This window comes from Haliaeetus leucocephalus, unplaced genomic scaffold, assembly GCF_000737465.1.
Source record: "Haliaeetus leucocephalus isolate CR32 unplaced genomic scaffold, Haliaeetus_leucocephalus-4.0 Scaffold296, whole genome shotgun sequence".
Classification (NCBI taxonomy): domain Eukaryota; kingdom Metazoa; phylum Chordata; class Aves; order Accipitriformes; family Accipitridae; genus Haliaeetus; species Haliaeetus leucocephalus.
The window spans coordinates 65,562-87,842 of NW_010972732.1; the positions used below are offsets into that span (position 1 = coordinate 65,562).

The window sequence follows — 22,281 nt, forward strand, 5'->3', positions numbered from 1 at the left end:
AGGTGGGGGGGGGGGGGGGGGGGGGGGGGGGGGGGGCAGGGGGATCCCCACTCGGGGACTAACTGGGCGTGGATCAGTGGGTGGTGAGCAATTGCACTGTGCATCATTTGTATATTCCAATTCTTTTATTATTACTGCTGTCATTTTATTAGTGTTACCATTATCATCATTAGTTTCTTCTTTTCTGTTCTATTAAACCATTCTTATCTCAACCCACAAGTTTTACTTCTTTTCCTGATTGTCTCCCCCATCCCACTGGATGGGGGGGGGGGGGAGGGAGCAGCTGCATGGTGCTTAGTTGCTGGCTGGGGTTAAACCACGACAGCTGTTTTTGCTCTGTGGTTGTTGAGTTACCAGGTCCCTTTCCCAGACTGCTTTCATCCCCTGCCAGCATGCTCCCAGGATCACAACTTGTGCAAGGCAATCCCATATCCCACCAGGACAAAATTGTGCCTCCCCTCCTCTTCTCTGCCCTTTCGGGTGCATTGCTGTGACAGGCGCAAGTACAGAGGCTGGAGAAAAGCTCCTCTGCTGCAGCAGAGGTGGCAGAAACGGGACAGAAGGAGTTCAGTGAACTAGGTCAGCTTTGTGATGTGTTACTATCTAAATTAAGGTTTTCCTTCAGGAGAGTCAAAAGTGCAAAGCAGCCCATCAGCTGGCAGGACGAAAGGAGCCAAGCCATGCAAAGGAGCTGAGAGCCCTGTCCTTGCCCCTCTGTCAACATCCCCCAGCCAGACATGTCTCACCAGCTTTGGCAGCGATTTAACTCTGTGAAAGCGGGCAAGTCATGGTCCTGGAGCACAGGGATGATGCTCTTTAGGGGAGTATAAATAAAAAGAGCTATTCCTACCCTGACACATGAGCTTTGCAAACCATGCTCTTATAGCTGCTCAGCTGGGCACTTGGAACAGAGAAAGGTCTTTTCCTAAAGCTATGTCAGTGCAAGATCCTGCTGAATGCTCAGAGGATTTATTTGCATTTGAGTTTTCCTTCTGTTCCTTCCAGACCTCCTTGCTTTTCTCATGGTCTAGCTGGTTTTGCTTAAAAATCTATCTTTCCTTGCATTGTCTTTCAGCCACTTCTGGTACCCAGCTCTGTACCTTGATCTGCAAACTCCTTTAGGCAGCCCAGAGCCCAGACACAGCTGAGACTGGGCAAATTTTCCAGTTTGCAGGATTTTCAAGGGCTTTCAAAATCAGGCATATGCCTCTCTATCCTCATCTAGTCCCAGGGGCTCCTTTTGTCCAGATCAACTTTCCACGTAAGCATATGCTAGCAGCTAGTGTGCCATCCCAGTGTGGGCATGGGTTTGGGTATTTTTCTATGCAACTTGTGTGGTCAGGAAACCTCCTTTCTGAGCTCTTTTAAAAAGTGTGATCACCCCTTGCAGGAGCAACCCAGACCTAACTGATCTGCCCTTGGGCTGTGTGTTGCTAGATAAGGATGTGAAGGACTTTCCTATCCCCCCTGGCCAGTCATTCACCTACAGCTGGAGGGTCACCACTGAGGATGGGCCAACGCAGGCAGATCCTCGCTGCCTCACCCGTTTCTACTACAGCTCCATCGACCCGGTCCGAGACACGGCCTCAGGCCTGATTGGGCCCCTTTTGATCTGCTTTAAGAAGTCCATGGATCAGAGGGGAAATCAGGTGGGTCCTTCCTTTGTTGCCTCAACTGCCAGGCTGGAAAGGCTGGAATAACTGTCGTGGGTGAAATATTTGAGTAAAACCAAATTTGTCTGTCCTGTTCTCTTCAACCCTACCATCAGTCCCAATGCCCCTGCCTTCCCCATACTCCCTTGCATACTCCCTTCTCTCCAAATGTGGACACTAACTCCTGTGAAATAGCAGTAAACTGTTCCCCATGCACCCAGGCTAAGACACTGGGCCCCAGGGGAACTCCGATCAGACCAGGAATGACCGCTTCCCTCTCTGCCTTCCAGATAATGTCAGACAACATGAGATTGGTGCTCTTTTCAGTCTTTGATGAGAACCGCAGCTGGTACCTGGAGGAGAACATCAGGCGGTTCTGCACTGACGCAGCCCATGTGGATACCCAGGACCCCCAGTTTTATGCCTCCAACGTGATGCACAGTGAGTGCTCAGCCAGGGGGTCCCTGCAAAGCCCTGGCAGACACAGGGTCATCTCTGCCCCAGGGAACAAATAGGGAACATGCAGCAGCTCAGCAGCCATGGGGGAATTAGGTCCTGATGAAATGTTTCACCCCACTCTCTTTCAGCTATTAATGGCTATGTGTTTGACAACCTCCAACCAAAACTCTGCCTGCATGAAGTTGTGTACTGGTATGTCCTGAGTGTTGGGGCCCAAACAGATTTCCTCTCCATCTTCTTCTCTGGAAACACATTCAAGCGCAACATGGTCTTTGAGGACGTGCTTACCCTTTTCCCATTTTCTGGAGAAACGGTCTTCATGAGTTTGGAAAAGCCAGGTTAGTAACATGGGCTATTCTACAAACCATGGGCTTGTCATCATAGCAGAGATAAGTGAGGACCTCCAGCCAGGTCTCTGGTACCCTATCACATTTTGGCAGCCCTGAGAGCAAAGAGACACGCAACCTGCTGGAAGAGCAAAGTAAGAGGCAATGATTAAATCCTTCCAAAGCTTAAATCAAAGAAATTAAATTACTGTGTTTTATTTCATTAATAGGGTGTGTTAAGGTCAAACATGCTGCCAAGCCAGTAAGCTGGCTGCAGTAATGTGAGCCCCATGGACGTTACCTCTGCACCCTTAGCTCCAAGCTCGGAGGTCAAGGAGAGCAGCAGTGCTGTCCCTGCTGTGGTTTCAGCTGCTGCTGCTGGCATACCATTTATCTCCCGCAAGATTTCTGCAAGGACAGAAATCGCAACCATGGAGAAGTCCTAGAAAGGATTTGCTTCAGAGTTTGGTTTTATTTCCCCCCACTCAGCATTTTTTCCTTAGCATTTGCGAAAGTGGTGCTGCTAACCATTTCCTCACTCACAGAGGAAACAGAATTTACCATGTGATTGCAAACACTGATATGATGGTCATGAGCACTGCACCCCAAGCAAGCTGACAGGGTTCCTAGATACCTCAGGAAGCTTTCTAAAACCCAGCCAAACATTGCATCAGTTTGAGCTCTGATTTTTGCCTGCTGATCCGAAGCAGGCAAGCAGCTTGCCCAGCAGCAGATGACTGCTCTCTCCAGTGTCAGAGCCTGGTTATTACACACCTTTTGGTGCCTGGAGAAGAGGCACCCGCTGTGGGGAGCAAATACATTGACTGGGGTTGTGAGCAAGGGGCAGCCTTTTCATTTGTTTCTCCTTCAGTGGGAAAGATGTGATGAGTCTGTCTGGGAGAGAGGTGTATTTGACAGCACCAGCATGTCTTTGAGGGTGGATTAAGTTGACTACTCTGCTGCTGGCAATAATCCTGGAGGCTCTGTGGGTACTCAGTGCATTAACTGTTCACCAAGCTATTGCTGGGGCCTCTCAGGTGTGTGTAGCTCTCTAAGCTCTGGCAGGAAACACTGGCCCTGCTGATGGTGCTTGTCAGGACTAGCTCTGATGTTGCCAGCAACCCTGATGTCTTGTGAGTCCAGCTGTAAGATATTCTAGGGATTATGAAAACATGAAATCACTGCCACAAGCCAGAGTCTGCCTGAAAATACAGGTTGCACTAGCAAGGGAGCAGCATGAGGATGGCAGGTCTTCTGATTTCCTGCTGTGGTGGGCTGATGGTGTCCTCTTGTCCTCTCTTGAGACAGGCATCTGGACGCTGGGGTGCCTGAATCCTGATTTCAGAGACCGAGGGATGCATGCCAAGTTCACAGTCTTGCAGTGCCAGCATGAGCAATACCCTGATGGGGAAGACTATGTGGATTTTGAGGAGGAGGAAGGTGCCTTTGACTTCCAACCCAGGGCCTTCTCTAAAAGAAAGAGATGGTATAGGCCATGTGTGAATGACCAACTGAACGTCACCTCTTCCAGAAATGAGACAGAGAAGCCAAGATTGTGCTTGACAGAACCCAGCCATGGGGCCCTCCTGAGCAATGGCAGGATTTCTGATCCCTCTTCCAATGGCACATCAACACTTTTAGGAACAGTCCCACATCCACCTGATATTTCCATGTTTTCTCTGCCAGAGACAAAGTATGAGCCAGTGTCCTATGACTCCTTCCTGGAAGATGAAGAATTGTCAAAAATCATCAGCCAGGACGAAGGGTTTGGAGCTCTCCCACCTGGAGAACACTTGGCGAGTGTCAGTGGAAGGGTCCATGGTACAGTGAGCTCAGAAGGTCAGCAACAGCTGCACCAAGCCATACAAACTCCAGGAGATACTCTGGCAGGAAAGAAGGAGACAAAAATCTCAGAGGTTCAGGAGCCAGTAAAAAGGACAATAGTCCAGTCTGGTGGTACATTACACATCCTGGAACCAGAGCCTCTGAAGACAACTACTCATGCAACTAGCTTGTGGGACTCAATTGCTTATGCTGCTAGCAAAGCTCCTCTTCAAGACAACAGGAGCTTATTTCACCAGAATGACCTGGAGCGCAATCTGGGACTTCAAGGCACATCTTCACAGGGTGCTGAGGACAAGTTGCTAAGAGGGGTTGATAAAATATCCTTAAATCTATACAAGTCAAAGCAGACAATCAATACAGAACTGGCTTTAAGTACTGATCATAACTCTTCCTCCACACTGGACAATCCTTCTGCATCTTCAGACAAGACAGAAGACAACAGGACTTCTCATGCTGTGGTTCACAGTCACACCAAAGAAAGCAATTATTCTTCAAATGAGCTAGATGCTAGGCTGGAAAAAAGACCTCACAAAGTGGTTTTGCAAGGCGTTTATGAATCTTTTGAAAGGGAAAATGTTTCTTTCTCAGACCTGGGACCCAGCAATCCTGTACAGGAACAAATCCTCACAGATGAGAGTAACTCCTTGCCTGCAAAAAGTGGCACAGAACAAGAAGCCAGTGAACTTGCCAAAGGCACAAGCCTTCTTGAAGCCACCTTTGCACACACCAATGACCTTGAGCCTTCCAACTATGTAATGACAGAAGAGAGGGATGAATTAATCTTGGAGGAAGTGTTTCAGGATGCTACAGCTACTAAGGAATTGCCAGAGATGGACAATCTTGCCTTTCCTGAATCAAACGTCATGGCCAATGACACAAGGCAGTTCCCAAATGCTTTCTTAAACAGCCCTGAGCAGTTTCTGAGACACAGAAATCCAGCCCCGAGTGTGAGTGGCCCTGACAGGAGGCCTCGACAAGCCAGGTCACTGGAGAGCAAAGGCTTGATGCGTGGTCTGGGTCTTCCCAACACCAGTTGGCCTGGCAGCAGGGAGCCCCTTTCTAAGGGTAACAAAGCAGAGCAGGATCTGGCCAGCCAGACCCCTGAGACAGCAGTGAACAAGAAAGCCGCAAAGGCGTGTGGACCTCATCCCCCTTTTTGCAGCACTCACTTCAAAAAGAGGTCCTTGATATCAAGTGACACTTTGCCTGAGGTGATGGTGGCCCAGCAAAGCCTGGAAGAAAAATCAAACATGGTTGAAGGGAGACTACACATGGGCAGGGATACTCCACAGGCTCTGCCTGGAGATAGTGCTGACGAGATGCATCCTGAGGAGAGGCCAAGCACAGATGAGGGTGTACAGAACAGCAGTGAGGGGGCCCAGCGCAGTGGACGCTCCTTCCCCATGCAGGGAGCACTGGGGAGCAAGGTGGTGATGGCAGCAAGCAGCTCAGAAACACAGGCTGCTGCTGTGGCTGCAGACCTGGCCTCAAACTGGGATCCAGTCTCCTTTGGGGCAGCGGGACACACTGGGGGCTCGCAGAGCGCAGCTTTGGCTGAGCTGCAGCTGGGCAAAGGTGCTGTCTGGGGGGCTCCTGGGAGTAAGCAAGTTCAGGGGAGAAGCCAGATGGAGGAGGAGACAAACTCTGTGGAGCAGCTAGGTCAGTTCAGTCCTCAGCCTCAGCAGCTCAAGGCCAATGTCATGGAGGGCTACGTGCCTGAGAGCACATCTGGGCAAAGCCCAGAAGAAATCCCTATGAAACCAGCTTCCAAAGAGAACTATTCCCTGTCTCCAGGCAGCCTTGCTCACAACCACAGCACTACCAAAAAACCAGCCGAATACATGCAAGCCAGTCCGGATGGATGGCAGGTGCTTGGTGGGGAAGACGTCCTCAGAGAAACCAGGAAAAGAGAGGACCATGGCCTAGGAGAGCCTAAGGAAGATCAGGAAAGCAACAGCACAGCTGGAAAGAGGAACCATGCCCCAGGACATAGGGAGAGACCACTATTGAACAACGGGACCTATTTAAGCCCCTCGAGGCTAAAGGCTGACAAGCCAGACTATGACGAGTATGGTGACACAGAGCAGACCATGGAGGATTTCGATATCTATGGGGAAGAGGAGCATGACCCACGCTCCTTCCAGGGGGAGGTACGGCAATACTTCATTGCAGCGGTGGAGGTGATGTGGGAATACGGGAACCAGAGACCCCAGCACTTCCTAAAAGCCATGTAAGTGTGACTGTCCCGCAAGTATTCCTCCTGCACTGTGTGGCATGGCTTGATGCGTGAGTTGGCATGTCCTGGCAGGCAGGATCACAGGTCTATGACTGTACAATCCAGCCAAGCAGCCCAGGGGAAGGATGCTCCCAGCTCCTCCCCTCCACCTGGGGAGCTTCGTAACTCCAGCAACCTTGAGCTTCCTTGCAAATGGGTCAGGGATGGTCTAGGCTCTGCATCACCCTTGCCCTGCAGCAGCCCTGCCATGGATGCCCTCCCCATGGGACAGTATCACCTGACTTGCTTAACTGCCCTCACCCCAGCAGGGACCCCTGGAGTGGCAGGAGGAAGCCTTTCCAGCAGTACCGCAAGGTGGTTTTCCGAGAGTACATGGACGATTCCTTCACACAGCCGCTGCTGCGAGGAGAGCTGGATGAGCACTTGGGCATCCTTGGGCCATACATCAGGGCAGAAGTTGAAGATGTCATCATGGTGAATTGAAAATTCCCATTTCCCATAAAACCTAAAATCCCCCCATTGCTGTCTGTGCTCAGCCAGTGGGAGTGCTGAGGTGGGCCTGCAGGTCACCTTCAGGGCTCAGGGGCAGGAGCTGCCCTGTTGGCACCCTGCGTGGCATGTGGATGGCACCAGGTTGGGAGGCAGAGCCACCATTCAGAGGGACCTCAGTGGCTGGAGGAATGGGCCAGCAAGAACCTTGGAATGTTCAGATGCAAAGCCCTGGACCTGAGAGAGACCCAACTCCTGTAACATCATGGCCTGAGCAGCTCCTGGGCTCCATGGAGAGCCTTTTGGGTGAAGGGATTGCAAAAAGGGTAATGAGCTAAGCAGGGTTCAGTACAGCTTCTTTGGGTGCTCTATGTGAGGGCAGGCTTGGGCTTCCCTCACCACCAAAGGTCCCTCAGCACCCACTTAAGGAAGAGGTGAAAGGCTCTTCACCAGGCTTGGGACTCTTATGCCTGGAGAAGATGCCCAGTTTTCACTGAAATCTTCACCAGGATGGATTCAGCACCTTTGGGCTCCAGAGACAGTAGTGTAGCTGACCTTGGTCTCATTGAGCAGGGAGAGGGCCTCATCCTGCTGGCACAACTGGGATGTGCTTTCCACTGGGGATCACACTGCACAGCCACAGCTTGTGGTTCAGCAGGAGTTGGCCACTGCATGGAGCCCAGCTGGAGGCCTAAGCACAGGGGACATGACTGCCTCCTTCCCGCCAGCTGGCTGGATCCAACCCCAGAGTCCAGGGCACTCTCAGTGCTGAACCTAGCCTCCTCCCACACTCCCTTTGCTTTGCCTTTCCTCCTGTGCAGGTTACATTCAAGAACCTGGCCTCGCGGCCCTTCTCATTCCACTCCACACTGCAAGCCTACGAGGACATGCAGGGTGCAACACAGGGTGGAGATGTGGTGAAGCCTGGCGAGCTCCGGAAGTACTCCTGGAAAGTCCTGCCCCAGATGGCACCCACCACACAGGAGTTCGACTGCAAGGCCTGGGCTTACTTCTCCAATGTGGACTTGGTATGTGGGATCCTGCTCCATGGGGCATCCTGGAAGAAGAGATGGGCAGCCTGCCTGGGTCCTGGCTGTGAGGTCAGGGCTTTTCATATGGTGCTGTGCTGAAAGCAGCCTGCGGCAGTGTAGGTTCTCAGGTGTCTAATACAGTGATGATGCATGCTGGTGGTTTCTCTTCTCTTCCCTTCTCTTAATTGGGTTTTTCCCCCATTCCCCAGTTGTACCAGTTTATGAGACTTGTAGGGAACTAGCATTCTGCAGTCCCCTACCCCTCTGCCAAAGCTGGCTGAATTTGGCCCATGGGTTCCAATGGGGTAGGGACTGTTGGACACTTGGATAGACTTCCTTTGAAAGCATGTGCAAACACTTGCTGCACAGCCTTTCTTAGCTAGGGGCAGAGTGGGGATCCCCCAGTGAAACCAGCATGTCCTTCCTACCCTGCACATGCCATGCCCTGTGCATAAGGGGGAGCGAGGCCAGGGATGCCGACAGGGCCACCGCTTTCCTCGCTGTTGTGCCACTTGCAGGCATCAGTGTTGCCTCCCTCTCCAAGGCAAACCCTTCTTTCCTGGCTCTCTGGCAGGAGAAGGACCTGCACTCAGGCCTCATTGGGCCACTGATCATCTGCCGCCGTGGCGTGCTGAACTTCGTTTTCAGGCGGCAGCTGGCTGTGCAGGAGTTCTCCCTGCTCTTCACCATCTTTGACGAGACCAAAAGCTGGTACTTCCTGGAGAACATGGAGAGGAACTGCCGCCCTCCCTGCCACATCCAGCAGAACAACCCTGACTTTAAGAGAAACCATTCCTTCCATGGTGAGGACCCTTGCCCTTGCCCTTGCCCTCCCACAATCTATATTGGGATGGAAAAACCCTGGACCCTTGAGCCACTCCTGACTGCTGCCTTCCCCAGCCATCAACGGCTATGTGAGTGACACACTGCCTGGGCTGGTGATGGCTCAGCAGCAACGGGTCCGATGGCACCTCCTGAACATGGGCAGCACTGAAGATATCCACTCCGTCCACTTTCATGGGCAGATGTTCAGTGTCAGGACTAGCCAGGAGTATCGCATGGGAGTCTACAACCTTTATCCTGGTGAGATGCAGCAGGGGCACTGTGCACACCCCAACTGCCAGGGCTTCATGTCCATGCCAGTTAGGAAGTGCTAAGCCTGCGGGGTGATAGCAAGAAGGGTGAATGGATCTGGAAGAGTCTGGCTCTGTGTTTGCACAGTGCTTGGCACTGTGGCATCCCATTACAGCCAGTAACTCTCCTCTGGTCTGCTCTCCATTCCTGGCCAGGTGTCTTCGGGACGGTGGAGATGTGGCCTTCACATGCCGGGATCTGGCGGGTAGAGTGCAAAGTGGGAGAGCACCAGCAAGCTGGGATGAGTGCTCTCTTCCTCGTGTACAACCTGAGTGAGTGATCCTCTTTATGCCCTGGCCTGCTTGCTGCCATGGCTATGGCCAGCATTTTTTTGATCTCTATCCCCCAGGTCTCTCAGCATTTCCCCTGGGGTGGCCCAAGTGGGGTCTTCTGGGTTTTCACTCTGAAAGTCACAACTTCAGCCCTTGCAACGCTATTCAGCCCAGCAGAGAGCACAGAGTCAGGGATATGGCTGGGGTGAATGCTGGGAGACCAGCTTCATTTGCCTCCAAATATTTGCTCCCAGAGCTCTTGTTTTCCAAAACTGAGGGTCCCTGGACGCGCTGTAAAATGCATTTACCCCAGCAACTGCACGCACACACTGGTGCCTGCCCACACTGTCAGGAAGGTACAGTACCCAGCTGCCTAACCACAAGTCAAGAGGCAAACTGAGGCACGGAGTGATGGCAGGAGGCAGCAAGCAACACCACCTGACTGCAGGTTGCTCTGATAGAAAGAGCCCCAAGAGCAACTGCAAAAATCCACAGGAAATCTGACTCCATTCACCCCAGAACAACATGTTTCTACCTCACCATATGTAAACACTGGGGGAAGTGGTTTGTGAGAGTAGTATTTTATTACACAGTGACAGTCTCTCTCCTCTTCCTAAAGCAGTATTAAATGTTAGCCAGAAAATGTTTCCATAAGTTAAAAATCTGCTTAAGATTTCAAATTCGCATTTTCCCCAGAAGCATTTGCCATTCAGCAGAGATGCCAAGGTGTGACAAGTCACTAACAATAATGGTTATTATAAAAGACAAACAGCCTGTGCTCAGTGGACCAGAAGAGAGACACAGAGAGACAGGGGTGTCAGGCAGACTTTCCTTTAGCAACATGATACTTATGTTTAAAAGATGCGGCCTAGCAACAAAAAGGCCCAGGAGCAAGACATGGGTATAAGGAAGAGACACTTGTCAGCATTGCTGGGACATCACGACATGGGAATGAGAGGTCAGGGTCTCAGGCACAGGAGTTCGGCAAGAGGCTGCTGTGGCTGATACTGGGAACTCTCTGCTGCTGACATTGGGATCGGGAGCAAGAACTTCCAGCACCCCTAAAATTCAGGGATGGATGCAGCAGCATCTGAAGCCCACCATTTGGTGTGAGACAAACAAGCCTGGGGGCTCCTGGAGGCTTGAGACAACTTCCATGAGCCTGGAGGCTGCTACCCAGCCTAAGCTTTTCTTTCAAAAGCCTTGTTATCTAATCAAGTCTCACTGGTTTTCTCCCTCCTTCTCCCTGTTTGGCTGCAGACTGCCGAAACGCCCTCGGCCTGGCCTCGCGCCACATTGCAGATTCTCAGATCACAGCTTCAGGGCAGTATGGTGAGTAGGGATTGTTGCTGCAAGGGAGACAGGTGAGGTTGGGCCAGCTTCAGCCAACACAACTCATGGGCTTGCCTGCTCAAGGCTCTGCTACGCTGGGTCTCTGGCAGAGTCCATCTTCCATCCATGCCCATGTCTGTGCCCCACTGGGGACCTGCAGGTGCCTTCCCACATGTCTGGCCCATCATGTCAGTGCTCAGCCACCCTGTATGTGGCTACTAAACCCTAAGGTGATCGTCAGGCTCCATCCTGCAGATGGACTTCTCACGACCTCAGGCTGGGCAGCATCCTTATATCTGTGCACTCTCCTCACAGGGCAGTGGGCTCCTTACCTGGCCAGGCTGCATAACACCGGCTCCATCAATGCTTGGAGCACTGACCGCAGCAACGCCTGGATCCAGGTAAAAGGGGCCCTGTGGCTGGAGGCACTGCTGAGGGCATTGCAAGGGCATGCTCATGGCTGATGCACTGTGCAGAAGGACCTGTGCAGATGGCCAGTGTCTCCCCATCTGTGTCCTGCTATTTCCCTTGCTTCCCCTCTGGGAGGGGAGCTCTGAGACCCTAAGAGCAGTTGGTCTGGCCACGGTTGCTGCTGGCCTGACACCCAGATCCATCCTCAGTGCAGCAGAGGAATCACTTGATGGTCCAGCTGCAGCATTGGATTGTGCAAAAATCCCCCCAAGACCGGGTGAGAACAGCTCACCTCTCCAAACAGCTCTTCCCTGCCCTCTCCTAGCTGTTGGCTGACTTGTGCCCTTATGAACGACTGTTTTAACTAGGCTCATAATCTGTGCGCAGTTTTATCATGAGTAAGTGAGTTCTATGGGTTTATAGTGCATTGCCTGAACATGGCTCGGGTTTTCCATCAGAAATGAATCCCTAACTTTTGTTCCTCAGGTGGACCTTTTGCATCTCATGATTATTCATGGCATAAAAACCCAAGGGGCCCGTCAAAAGTTCTCCAGCCTTTACATCTCCCAGTTTGTTGTCTTCTACAGCCTTGATGGGCAAAGGTGGAGGAAATACAAGGGGAATGCCACTAGCACCCAGATGGTAAGGCGAATGTGTCTTGAGGAGAGTATCTTCCCAGAGTAGGGTTTCTTGGGGTGATGAGGGCTAGGGAGCTCTGTATACAAGACAGAGATCTCCTGAGCCCCTGAGATATTTGATTAGGGCAGGAACAGTGAGCATTCACTGCCAGGATGACTGAATCCTGCAAGGGACTTGCTGTCTGTGTCCATCTGTCTCATTTTAAATTGACTGAGCTATTTCTTTCCACAATCCCAAGTGGCTGTAAGATCCACCACTTAATGTTATGTTGCATGTTACTTAAAGCTAGGCATAAGATTTTGCCTGAATATCTTATTTGACCCTAAAGGCAAATTTGGCTTTCTAAGAACATTGTGCAGATGCCGATGATTTGTAGGATCTCTATTCATTAGAAAAAACCACAACCTAAATATGCATAAGCTGATCATTCCAGCAGGAGAAGAAAAGTATCCAGAAAAGCCTCCATCATGTACTCCAGCTGTGGCCAGAATTTTCCCAGCTTCAAAAGTCCCAGGACTGACTTTTTTTTTCTTCTTTTTCTCCCCTCTGTTTGGTGAAAATATAAAAACATGTTCATTTGCACGGACCCTAAGTTTCTCCTCCTCCTGTTTCTCAGTGGTTCACCCTGATGTGGCCCATTCACACTTATTTGGTCTGAATCACATCTCAAATCATTTCCCTGAGCTGCCATTCTCTTGTAAGGATGGTGATAAAATACAGAAGTGTCAGACAGAAATGTTCTCCCCACTAATCCTTGTCCTGTCTAGCTCTCTTTCCACTGGTACAACAATCCTTTTTCTCCCTTTCCTTGCAGCTGTTCTTTGCAAATGTGGATGCAACCGGAGTGAAAGAAAATCGCTTCAACCCTCCAATCATAGCCCGGTACATCCGCATTAACCCCACTCACTACAGCATCCAGACCACGCTGCGTATGGAGCTCATTGGCTGCGATCTGAACAGTATGTCCCACCTCCAGATACCGAGCACCAAAGCCGGGGCCTGATCCATTGGGGTGCTGGGTGCCAGCTCCATGTGTTTCAGGACTCCCCAGGCAGTTGTGGAGGGGGAAGGAGGAGGCTGGAGATGGCATTGAGGTGTTGGGGGAACAAAGCTGGAAAATTTCATTATGGTCTTTGAGATAGCAATACCAGAGGGAGAACACGGGGCCAGCTCTCACCACCACTTTTTCCTGAACCACCAGAAACCTCCAGCAGCAGCTAAGCTGATAGCTGGGGAGCTGCTGCCTCAGTCTGGGGGAGCATGGAACAAGCAGAGACAGACACTATTGGCTTTTCCTCCACTCCAAGGCAAGACTGCTCTGGCCCACAGTGTGACCTGGGGCAGTGGTGCTCTGGGATCCTTTCTTTAGCTTCACACACTAGCAGGACAGACTCTCCAGCAGCTACAAGCGGCAGCGGCTGTGCTGTTGCTCCATGCCACAAGACTGCCAGCCGGCTCTGAGGCAGCTGTGCACATGCACACCTGATCACACCATGTGCAGGGTGTTTCCCTGCCAGGTATTCTGTTCTTCCCCTGGAGGCAGGTTCTCCTTATGTCCTGGCAGATGCACAAATTCTTCACATTCCTCCTAGATAAAATTGCCAGGCAGAAAAGAAGGTGGGACAAGTGGCAGGTGTAGTTTGGCACTCCCCAGCCAGAGCCATGCTGCACACAGGGGCCCTGAGCCATGCCATGACACTGCAGCAAGGCACAGGAGAACCTGTAACCAGGGAAAGTGCACGGAGGGTGGCTGGGGCAGTGAACAGCCAGAAGGCATCTCCGTGATGGGGCTGTTCCTCCCTCTGACAAGCATCACTCCTCTCTTCCAGGCTGCTCTGTGCCCCTAGGAATGGAGAACAGAGGGATCCCTAACCAGCACATCTCCGCGTCCTCCTACAGCACCAATCTCTTCTCCAGCTGGTCACCCTCACAGGCCCGCCTGAACCTGCAGGGGAGGACCAACGCATGGAGGCCAAAGGTAGCCCATGCAAGGAGATCCCCAGGCAGGCAGCTGGGGCATGGGCAGGCAGGTGGGATCCTAGAAGGCAGGGTACTTGCAACCTCTCCTAGCCAGGGCTGCATGAGGAGTGTGTACAGCCACGTGCACTGTGCAAGCTGCCTGCACACAGGCAGAAGAGTTGCTGCACTGATTTAGCACCCAGCAGCTCCAGCCAGACACCTGGTAGGGCAGGTGAAGCCCAGGACTATGTGTAGGGCCAGCTTGGCTTCCGCTGCAACGAACGTGTCTTTTTCATTGTTGCTGAAGGTCTGAAGGAAGTCTGTCCTTCCCCAGAGCAACAGCCCCAGTGAGTGGTTGCAGGTGGACTTTGAAGTAACCAAGAAGGTGACTGCAGTCATAACCCAAGGTGCCAAAGCTGTCTTCACCCACATGTTTGTGAAGGAGTTTGCTGTCTCCAGCAGCCAGAACGGCAAGCACTGGAGCCCAGTCCTGCAGGACGGCAAGGAGAAGGTAGGCTGAGCTGCTCCACGGCCAGAGACAGACCATGGCCATCCCTAGGGCAGCAAGCACAGCCCTTGGCAGCAAACATGCTCACGGGATTTTTTTGGAAGAGCGGTGAGCTGGGCTGTGCTTTTTCCTCCCTAAAGTGTTCCCAAGTGGTGATTGGGTTGATCATGTCTTCAAGTCATGGGCTTACTATACCAGCAGAGGAGAGCACACCCCTGATTTCTCTCTCCTCTCCAGATTTTCAAGGCAAACCAAGACCACACCAGCACAGTGATGAATAGCCTGGAGCCCCCCCTCTTTGCCCGCTATGTGAGGATACACCCCCGCCAGTGGCACAACCATATTGCCCTGCGGATAGAGTTCCTTGGCTGTGACACTCAGCAGGAGTACTGATGGCTGCAGGGCCAGACATGGGCAGTGCTGGCCCAAGGACCTGCATCCAACCAGACACTGAACTCTCACCAGGGCCAGAGCCAGCCCTTCAGGGCCCTGGCCAACCCTGCTGCCGGGGAGGAGAAGGCCTGCAGAGCTGTCACGGTGGCTGACTCGTTATCAGCTTCTTCCTGTCCCTCATCTACCAGATGCCATATAGTCAGACATAATGCTGAAGAATTAAACAGTAATTTTCCAGTATAATGCTGAAGAATTAAACAGTAATTTTCCAGTATCTCTCTGCACTTTCTCCTCTGCTCCAGCCCTGGATTCCCTGGGGGTTCAGTCAGCATTACCAGCAGCTAGTAATTAATTAGCCCCAGAGCTCCTCAGCTTCGTTTTGCATGAGCTCCCACTGCCTGGTCACAGTCCTGGAGGAGGAGGAAGCAGCAAAGATAAGGGCTGGGGGAGGAGGCCCTGCTCCAGGCCCCAGCGTCCATTTCACAATCAATGGGGATCAGTGGCTCACGGGAGGCAGCGCTTGCTCAACCTGACTCGGCACTGGGCTTTGGTCCTCCACTTCCCTTAATCTCCTTCCCATAATGCCCCTGCTGCCGTGGCTGAGTGCCATCATCCTGCTTTCCAAGGCTGCCTCGAGCAAGACCTCCTTGCTTGCTCACTTGAGTTCTGTAGGTGCCTGTGGCTCCCAGGAGCTCTGATGGGATCATGACTGCTGGATGAGCTGCCGCCTTGCCATGATCCCCAGCAAGGTGTGTCATGGGCCAGAGCTATCTTCCCACAACTGGTGGCTGCTCCCTCCCTGGCACCTGCCCCAAACAGTGGCAGATGTTTCCCCTCCCAGGAATAGCACTGGCTCCTGCCTCATGCCTCTCATGGGGTGGAGACCTTCCAGAACAATGGCCACCTCACAAGGGCCTGGAGAACCCAGCAGGCTGTGGACCTGGGCACCACGCCTCTCCTGCATGGCAGTGGCAGCACTGTCATTGCTGCTGGCTTGTCAGAGCCTGCGCCAGCCCATCCTCAGCGATGTGAGTCCTCCCTCTGTGGCAGGGGAACCAGGCAGCCCGACAAACACCTCTGGTAGCTGCCATAGGGTTAGCAGGGTTATGAGGGGGTCCTGGAGAATAGTGGGGATCAGCCAGGTGCTGGCTGCCATCACACTGGGATGGGCAGGGTAGGTGCGCCAGGCCATCACAGCCAGCGATTGGCTTGTGGATTCCCACGGCACCCCATCAGAGTCGGGTAGTCTCTGCTCACACCTACGAGATGTGGCCTGGGGCAGCTCTGAGGAGAGCTCTGCCGGCAGCACGGCAGCACCAGGGGAGGGTCGTGGTGGGGACCCCAGGCCATGAGGCAGGGTGGTTGTGCGAGAAACGGCTGCTGTGAGCCACCCAGCTCCTGCCCGCCCTCAGGTGCACTGGGCTGGCTGTGGTGCACGCAGACGCTTCCCTCCACGGCCTGCGTCCGGAGGAAGCGGGGACTCATGCTGCGGATCAGCCCGGTGACGTGACCTGTCTGGGCACCCACACCCAGCGGAGATGAGAAGCTGGTGTCTCGAGTGACAGAGGGCTGAAAAAGCCTCATGCAGCTGCTGGGCTCCACGCTGCTGTACAAGGAGCCTTTGCAGTGGCCCTGGCAGTGATTACATTACAGCAACAAGCAGGAGATGCAATCACCCTTTGGCTTGATTGCATTCTGACAATCACCAGGCACAGATGTGAGGAGGGGCTGCCTGGCAAGTGGGGCCTGAAGAGAGGAATTGGAGCCATAAGCTTCTCAAAGGGGAGCATGCCTGCCTGAGGCAGGGTAGCCTTCAGCCTGGGAGGCCAAAACCTGCCACCTTGGGCCCTTCTCAAGGCAACCTTCCTCAGCTCCAAGGCAACTACATCTCTCCTGAGCGCAGTGGCCAATGCTGCACAAGGACAGCTGGCTGCAGTCTCTGGACCAGCAGTGCAGAGGAGCATCCCGGGCATGGTGAAGGGCCTGATGGCAGAGAGAACAGCTCAGCCCCAAACAGCAGCTGGACTGTAGACAGAGACCTGCACGCACTCGCTGAGGAACTGGCCCGGTCCCCCATGCTGATGCCCTTGGACAAGGGCAGACATCTGCACCCTCTGCCCATGGCTACCACTGCAGACCAGGCTGGGCCTGACCAGCTGAAGCTTAAATACCCATCAGGGTGAGGGGCTGACAGGGGTTGGTCAAGAGCAGGGGGTTTTGGCAACACAAAGTTGGTGAGGACCACAGGCCCACCCAGGAGCTGGCTCAGATGCAGGTGTGGCCAGCCACACAGGAGTGGCTGCTCCGTATGGTCCTGGCTGCCTTGTCTCTCAGGGCTGGTACCCAGCTCTGCTTGGTGAAGCAGGGACACGGTCCCTGCCTGTACCAGTGGATGCTCGGGCTCATCCCGCCTCCAGAAACAGGCTGCCGTGTTGCGGCACACTTGTCCGGTGACACAGGGTTAGGTCAGAGAGAAAGCTGTGTGCACCGGAGTCCCCTCTGGATCATTTTCAAAGAGGAAACAGGGCTGAAATCTTCTGCAGGTGACCGAGCAGTGTCCACCAACCAGCCCTGAGCAGCTCCAGGATGTTCTTCAGCTGCCCGGGAAGCCGTGAAGGGGCGGCTGTGCTGAGCGAAAGCACTGGGAAGGGGCTGTGGGCAGGTGGGCAGACGTGTCCGAGCCTGCCAAGCTCTGGTGCCCATTACTGGAAGCGCCCCTTGACATTTAGCTTGTGGGGAATGGGAGACCAGGCGCTGTTTCCTCCTAGCGCAATGCAGACCTGAGATGCATCACAGCCTCCCCCAAGCCACAGACGTTTCTGTGCAGGGGAAGGGCTGGACCAGCACAAAGCCCTCTGCCTCTTGGCCAGGGGATGCCCTGCCTGGTCACCACCCTGCAAAGAGCCCTGCTGCGGCAGGGGCTGCCTGGCCGAATCCTCCCGGGCGCTGGGGATCTTACTCTTTCTCGTGGCTCGGCTGCTAGGATTGCCTGGGCTGGGGGATCCAGTGATCACGAAGCTATCTGGTGTCTCCAGGAAGACAAAACACATCCCTGCCCTCCCTTTCCAGCATAGCCCAAGCAGAGATTATTTTGCAATCCAAAGTGTGCAAAGTGTTTCAATGCTGAGCCCCAGCCAGATGAGCCATGGGCCAGGGCCGCTTCTGAATCTGGCTTCTCCTGTGCTGGATGGAGAGCCCCCCGTATGCAGCCCCCACCTGAGCCAGACGTGGGAGATGTATGCAGGTATTGCAGCTGGGCAGACGGGCACCATTTTCGGAAAAAGCTGCCAGCACATAACAGAAACGGGCAGCAGCGTGCTGAAGGGAGCACCTGAGCAGGGACCGTGGCCAACAGGGAGCGAAGCGGACTCGGGAAAGCACAGCTTAACTCCCAGCTCAGCCATGGAGCTAGGGCCAAGCGGCTCACCACCTCCTGCACCTCGGTTTCCCCCTACGTAACCAAGAGGGAATGAACAGACCTAGACTTCCCTTTTCTGTCTGTCAGGTGTCTCTTGTCACATTTCTCCCTCCTACTATGTGTTCCACGATTAATTGCAGGCCTTCTCTCTGCTCTCTGTACCTCTTGCCTCCTACCCAACACTGTTACCAGCCTGTTTCTAGCCCGTGAGTGCAAGAGGAGCCTGGAGGCAAGGCGTCCTGCTTCCCGGACGTGCTCAGGGCGGCACGTTTCAAAGCCATGCCCCCCATCCCACTGTATGTCTGTACTCTCCCGCCAGCCCGCTCTCTCCAGGAGACGCAAGGCTTGCTCTCGATGGGTACTCCTCCTCCCAGGCTGCCTCAGCCGCTGCGTAAGGATGCTCCAAAGTGCTCTGCAGATCCTTCTTGGTCAGCCGGGCAGGGCTAGGGGAGATGACGGTCCAAGCAGCATCCTCCAGCCTACTGGGCACATCTGTTGGTGCTGAATGCAGTCAGGCACCCTGGGACTTTTCTAGGCCCCCGACCTACTCCAGTATCTTCTCATCCTAATCTGACTTTACAGGCTTTCCAGGGAACCCTGCAGACGAAGTCTGGGCCACAGGTCCCACCATGCCTAGCTGCAAAACGTGGCCCTCATAGCTGTCTTTCTTCTGCTCCTGGTGCTGACTGCCCTGATCTTCTACCATCACTGCAAGCCTGTTGTGCGATTTGGTGTACTACTTACACAGAACTTGCTTCGTATAACTTGCTTAGCATTAGTAGCTAAATTTGCTGAAGCCCTAGGCTGCAAGCTGTGAACTTGCATCCAGATACACTGAACTTTTACCTAGTTAAGTAAAAGAAGGCCCCAGAGCTGGTTCGAGCTGGAAGACCAGGAAGCAAGGAAGGCCGCTACCGTCGTCAGCTGACGCAGCAACCTTAGAGAGAAGAGAAGAAACAGCCCGCCTAGAGACAACGAAGGGACCCAGTGAAGAACGGGAAGACCCCAGACCCTAATACTACTACTACTGGTCAGAACTGTTGCGTGAGGAGTGAGGAACTTGGACTGTAAGGGTATAATTGCCCAGGGGCGTCTTTGTTGGGCATCCCTCTTTGGAGGCACCCAGCTGGAGCTGCTCTGCATGTCAGATAAATATGCCACTTATTTACTCGGTGGATTGATTGGCGACTTGTCTTCTTTGAGCAGGAACCGAGGGCTAAGCCCTGTTGAGAGTGGCATAATTCCTGGCAGGCGGCATAATTCCCTCAACAAAGCCCAAGGCCACCTCCCAGCTGGGCAGTGGTGAGGCTGAGGACAGGGCCAGAAGTGGATCTGGAGCTACATGTGGATGATGCAGAAGACTCCAGCCAGGTGATCCCACATAAGTGCGCAACAGCTGCCACAGGAGAGGGACTGACGGGAGGAGCCTGCCCCGAGCAGCCCTGACTGCCCACCCCAGCCGCCTCTGAGCGGCAGAGCCATGGGTTTCTGCCTCTTCATCCCCATCCACTTGACTTACCTGCTGTGGAGGAGATAAGGGGTGGGCAGCTAGCCCTACGGGGCAGTCCTGGGCTGGAGAGCACTGCAGGAACTTCAGCCCAGGGGGCTGGAGTTTTCCAGGCAGTTCCTTGGGAAGGATGAAGTTTTCCAGCACCGGAGGGGTGGGCACACTGCCCCTCGTGATCTGGGGGCTCCCTGTCCACCCTGTTGGCCTCAGCCTGCAGCAGACAAGGCACCCAGCAGCCCCAACCAGGGAACACTCTTTGTGCTGCCCCAAATGACCCTCTTGTCCTCCATGTATGTGGCTGCACGACCAGGCTCGCTCCTCCGCTTGCTGTGCACGCAAGTAAAACCGGTTTGCACAGAGGGCACTGGCTTTGTCCCAGGGCTGAAGTTCCTTATGGTGGCTCCAGAGCGAGGGCAGTGGTGCGCGCGCAGGCGTGCGTGTGTGCGTGTGTAGTGAGAGGGGCTGGATGCTGCACACCAGCACAGGGAAGAAGGCCTGGCCCTGCCTCAAAATACACTCGGATCTATGAAAAAGGAGGGTTTCTAGTGTCCCTCTGCTCTCCCCAGTAGGGAGTTTTGCTGCAAGACTCAAAAGAGCTTCTGGGATCAGAGGGGTTCTTTTTGGCAGCATCGGGTGTGTGAAATCTGAGTCAGGATTGAACATCCCTGAGTCTGCCACCAGCAAACCCCCCGAGGCGAGCAGCCCTGACCACTGCCTGTCCCACAAAGATCTCCTGGGAGGGTGGGCCCTGGCTCACATCCCTCTCCCATCACTTCCTCGCAGTCACTAGGACACGTCTCTTCCACAGGCGTCCGCTGGTCCTGGCTGGCGGACTATCTGAGCGACGCGTGTTCTCACCTGTACGAGAACTTCCCACAGGCACTCCCGTACGTCCTCCCTGGCACCCTGGTGCTCCTCTGCTGCCTCACGTACGTGTGTGGTGGTCCCTTCCTCTGGGGCAGGTTTGCTCCTCTGGGTCCTGCTCTCTGGGTCATAGCTCCGGAATCCCCACTGTCATGAGCAAGACATGGCAGCGAGGAGGTGCACCTCTGGCCACCTCTGGAAGATGCAGCAGGAGAAGATTCTCCAGGGAGGATGCTGACCAAAAGCTAGTCCCCAGTCTACGAGGCCACAGTTAAAAGTAAGTTTAAAAAAAAAGCAGACAGGGCCCCAGAGCACAAAGCTCACATCAGAACTTTCCCCAAGTTTCCAGATCAGGGCGTCTGCTCAAGAAGTAAGCTTTCTGGCTCCATTTGTGTACAAAGTTGATGCATTCCCGGTGACACGGTCTGAATTCCCCTGTGGGATGTGTTACGGGCAGACCCCCAGCACCTTTCCCGCCTCTGAGCACCCGCCTTGTGAGGGGCAGGGCTGGGCTGCCTTGCCGCAGCAGAGCTCTCCCCTCGGTCCCTGCCCAGGCTATGCTGCTGGGGCTCTTTCCTCCCGGCAGCATTACAGCAGCTGTCGGAGCCGGTCGCATCAACGCCTGCAGCTCCCACTCCTCCTCTTCCCCACGTCTCACAGCACTCCGGGCTTTCTGATAGCCCAGTCAGTCAGGAGCAGTTTTATTCCCACAGGGCAGGAGAAAATTGCTGTCAGAGCAAGAGATTTTCTTTCTTTTCTTTTTCTCCTCCTCTTACTCCCCTGCTTTCTTGTTTCCTTTCTCTAGGGATTTATGGTCGTCTTTTTTCTTGTATTTCTTAGGGTAAATTTAGACCGAGGCAACCTGGGGAACTCGTCGAGCAGCAGCGTGGGAGTCCGGTGCAAGGAAACCTCAAAACCTGCAGGATCCCAGGGATGGCGTGAAAAATCCTTTCAGTGATTATCTTCAAGAAGATTCCACCAGAATTAATTTCCCATGCCCAAATAAAGCGCAGACTTCACCTGTGCTCTGGCATCAGTAAGACTCACAGCAAGAGCACAAAAAGTTTGACAACAGCCCTTCCCACCACACACAGCTCTTGAATGCAGGTGTCTGCCATCCCACCCATAGCCATGCAAGTCACAGATGCACGAGGAGGTGGAAAACCCAGAACGGCACAAGGAGAAGACAGCAGTCTCTGCCACAGCACAGAGAAAGCCCTCCTTCTTCTCCCCTCAGAGGCACTCTGGCGCACAGCACACCCCGCTCTGCGCAGCAGTGTGGCCCAGGGATGACTGTTGGCTTATGAGAGCCAAGTATGTACCAGTGGTGCTTGGGAGAGGTGCTCCTGGTGTCATTGCTGGGCCTCTGCCCTGGCTGTGAGGGGACAAAGCCTTTCTCAGATCCAGCCTCCTGCCCTGGTTTTGGCAACCATGCGAGCTGGTGCAGCCAGTCCACCCCAGCAGGGTCCCATCTGCGTCCAGGCTTGTCAGCACCCTCCCTGGCGTGTGCAGGCTAACAGCTCTGCTAGTGCTTGGCCACGTCCAGGGGCTGGCACGGGCCAGGGGCCGCTCCCAGCAGAGACGTGACGGGGACACTGTTTCACGGGGGAAAAGACCCCACGCGGGCAGCGAGGCGAGGCTCTGACTGGCAGCTGGCGGTGCTGATGTGCCGCCTGTGCGGCGACGCTGTGCCCCATCCCTGCCACTTCTGGGACCACCCGCCACCGCCGACCGCTCGGCAGCTGCCCGCAGCAAGCGGCAGGGGCCCAACGAGGCCGCACCACCCGTGCGCCGGCGCGGGGCCGG

At 54.1% G+C, this 22,281-nt stretch overlaps 1 protein-coding gene across 1 annotated transcript in view; it reads left to right on the forward strand.

Annotated features, from left to right (window-relative positions):
• F8 (coagulation factor VIII, procoagulant component) overlaps window positions 1–14,686 on the forward strand; it is a 27,774-nt gene extending 13,088 nt beyond the window's left edge. The window contains exons 11-27 of the mRNA XM_010570646.1: window positions 1,438–1,649; window positions 1,943–2,093; window positions 2,240–2,449; window positions 3,746–5,394; window positions 5,692–6,512; window positions 6,827–6,992; window positions 7,829–8,035; window positions 8,613–8,841; window positions 8,939–9,121; window positions 9,328–9,444; window positions 10,705–10,776; window positions 11,092–11,177; window positions 11,674–11,829; window positions 12,641–12,785; window positions 13,656–13,804; window positions 14,120–14,296; window positions 14,531–14,686. Of these exons, the coding sequence (XP_010568948.1) occupies window positions 1,438–1,649; window positions 1,943–2,093; window positions 2,240–2,449; window positions 3,746–5,394; window positions 5,692–6,512; window positions 6,827–6,992; window positions 7,829–8,035; window positions 8,613–8,841; window positions 8,939–9,121; window positions 9,328–9,444; window positions 10,705–10,776; window positions 11,092–11,177; window positions 11,674–11,829; window positions 12,641–12,785; window positions 13,656–13,804; window positions 14,120–14,296; window positions 14,531–14,686 (4,886 nt within the window). The remainder of the gene's footprint in view (window positions 1–1,437; window positions 1,650–1,942; window positions 2,094–2,239; window positions 2,450–3,745; window positions 5,395–5,691; window positions 6,513–6,826; window positions 6,993–7,828; window positions 8,036–8,612; window positions 8,842–8,938; window positions 9,122–9,327; window positions 9,445–10,704; window positions 10,777–11,091; window positions 11,178–11,673; window positions 11,830–12,640; window positions 12,786–13,655; window positions 13,805–14,119; window positions 14,297–14,530) is intronic.
• Window positions 14,687–22,281: the final 7,595 nt, after the last annotated feature.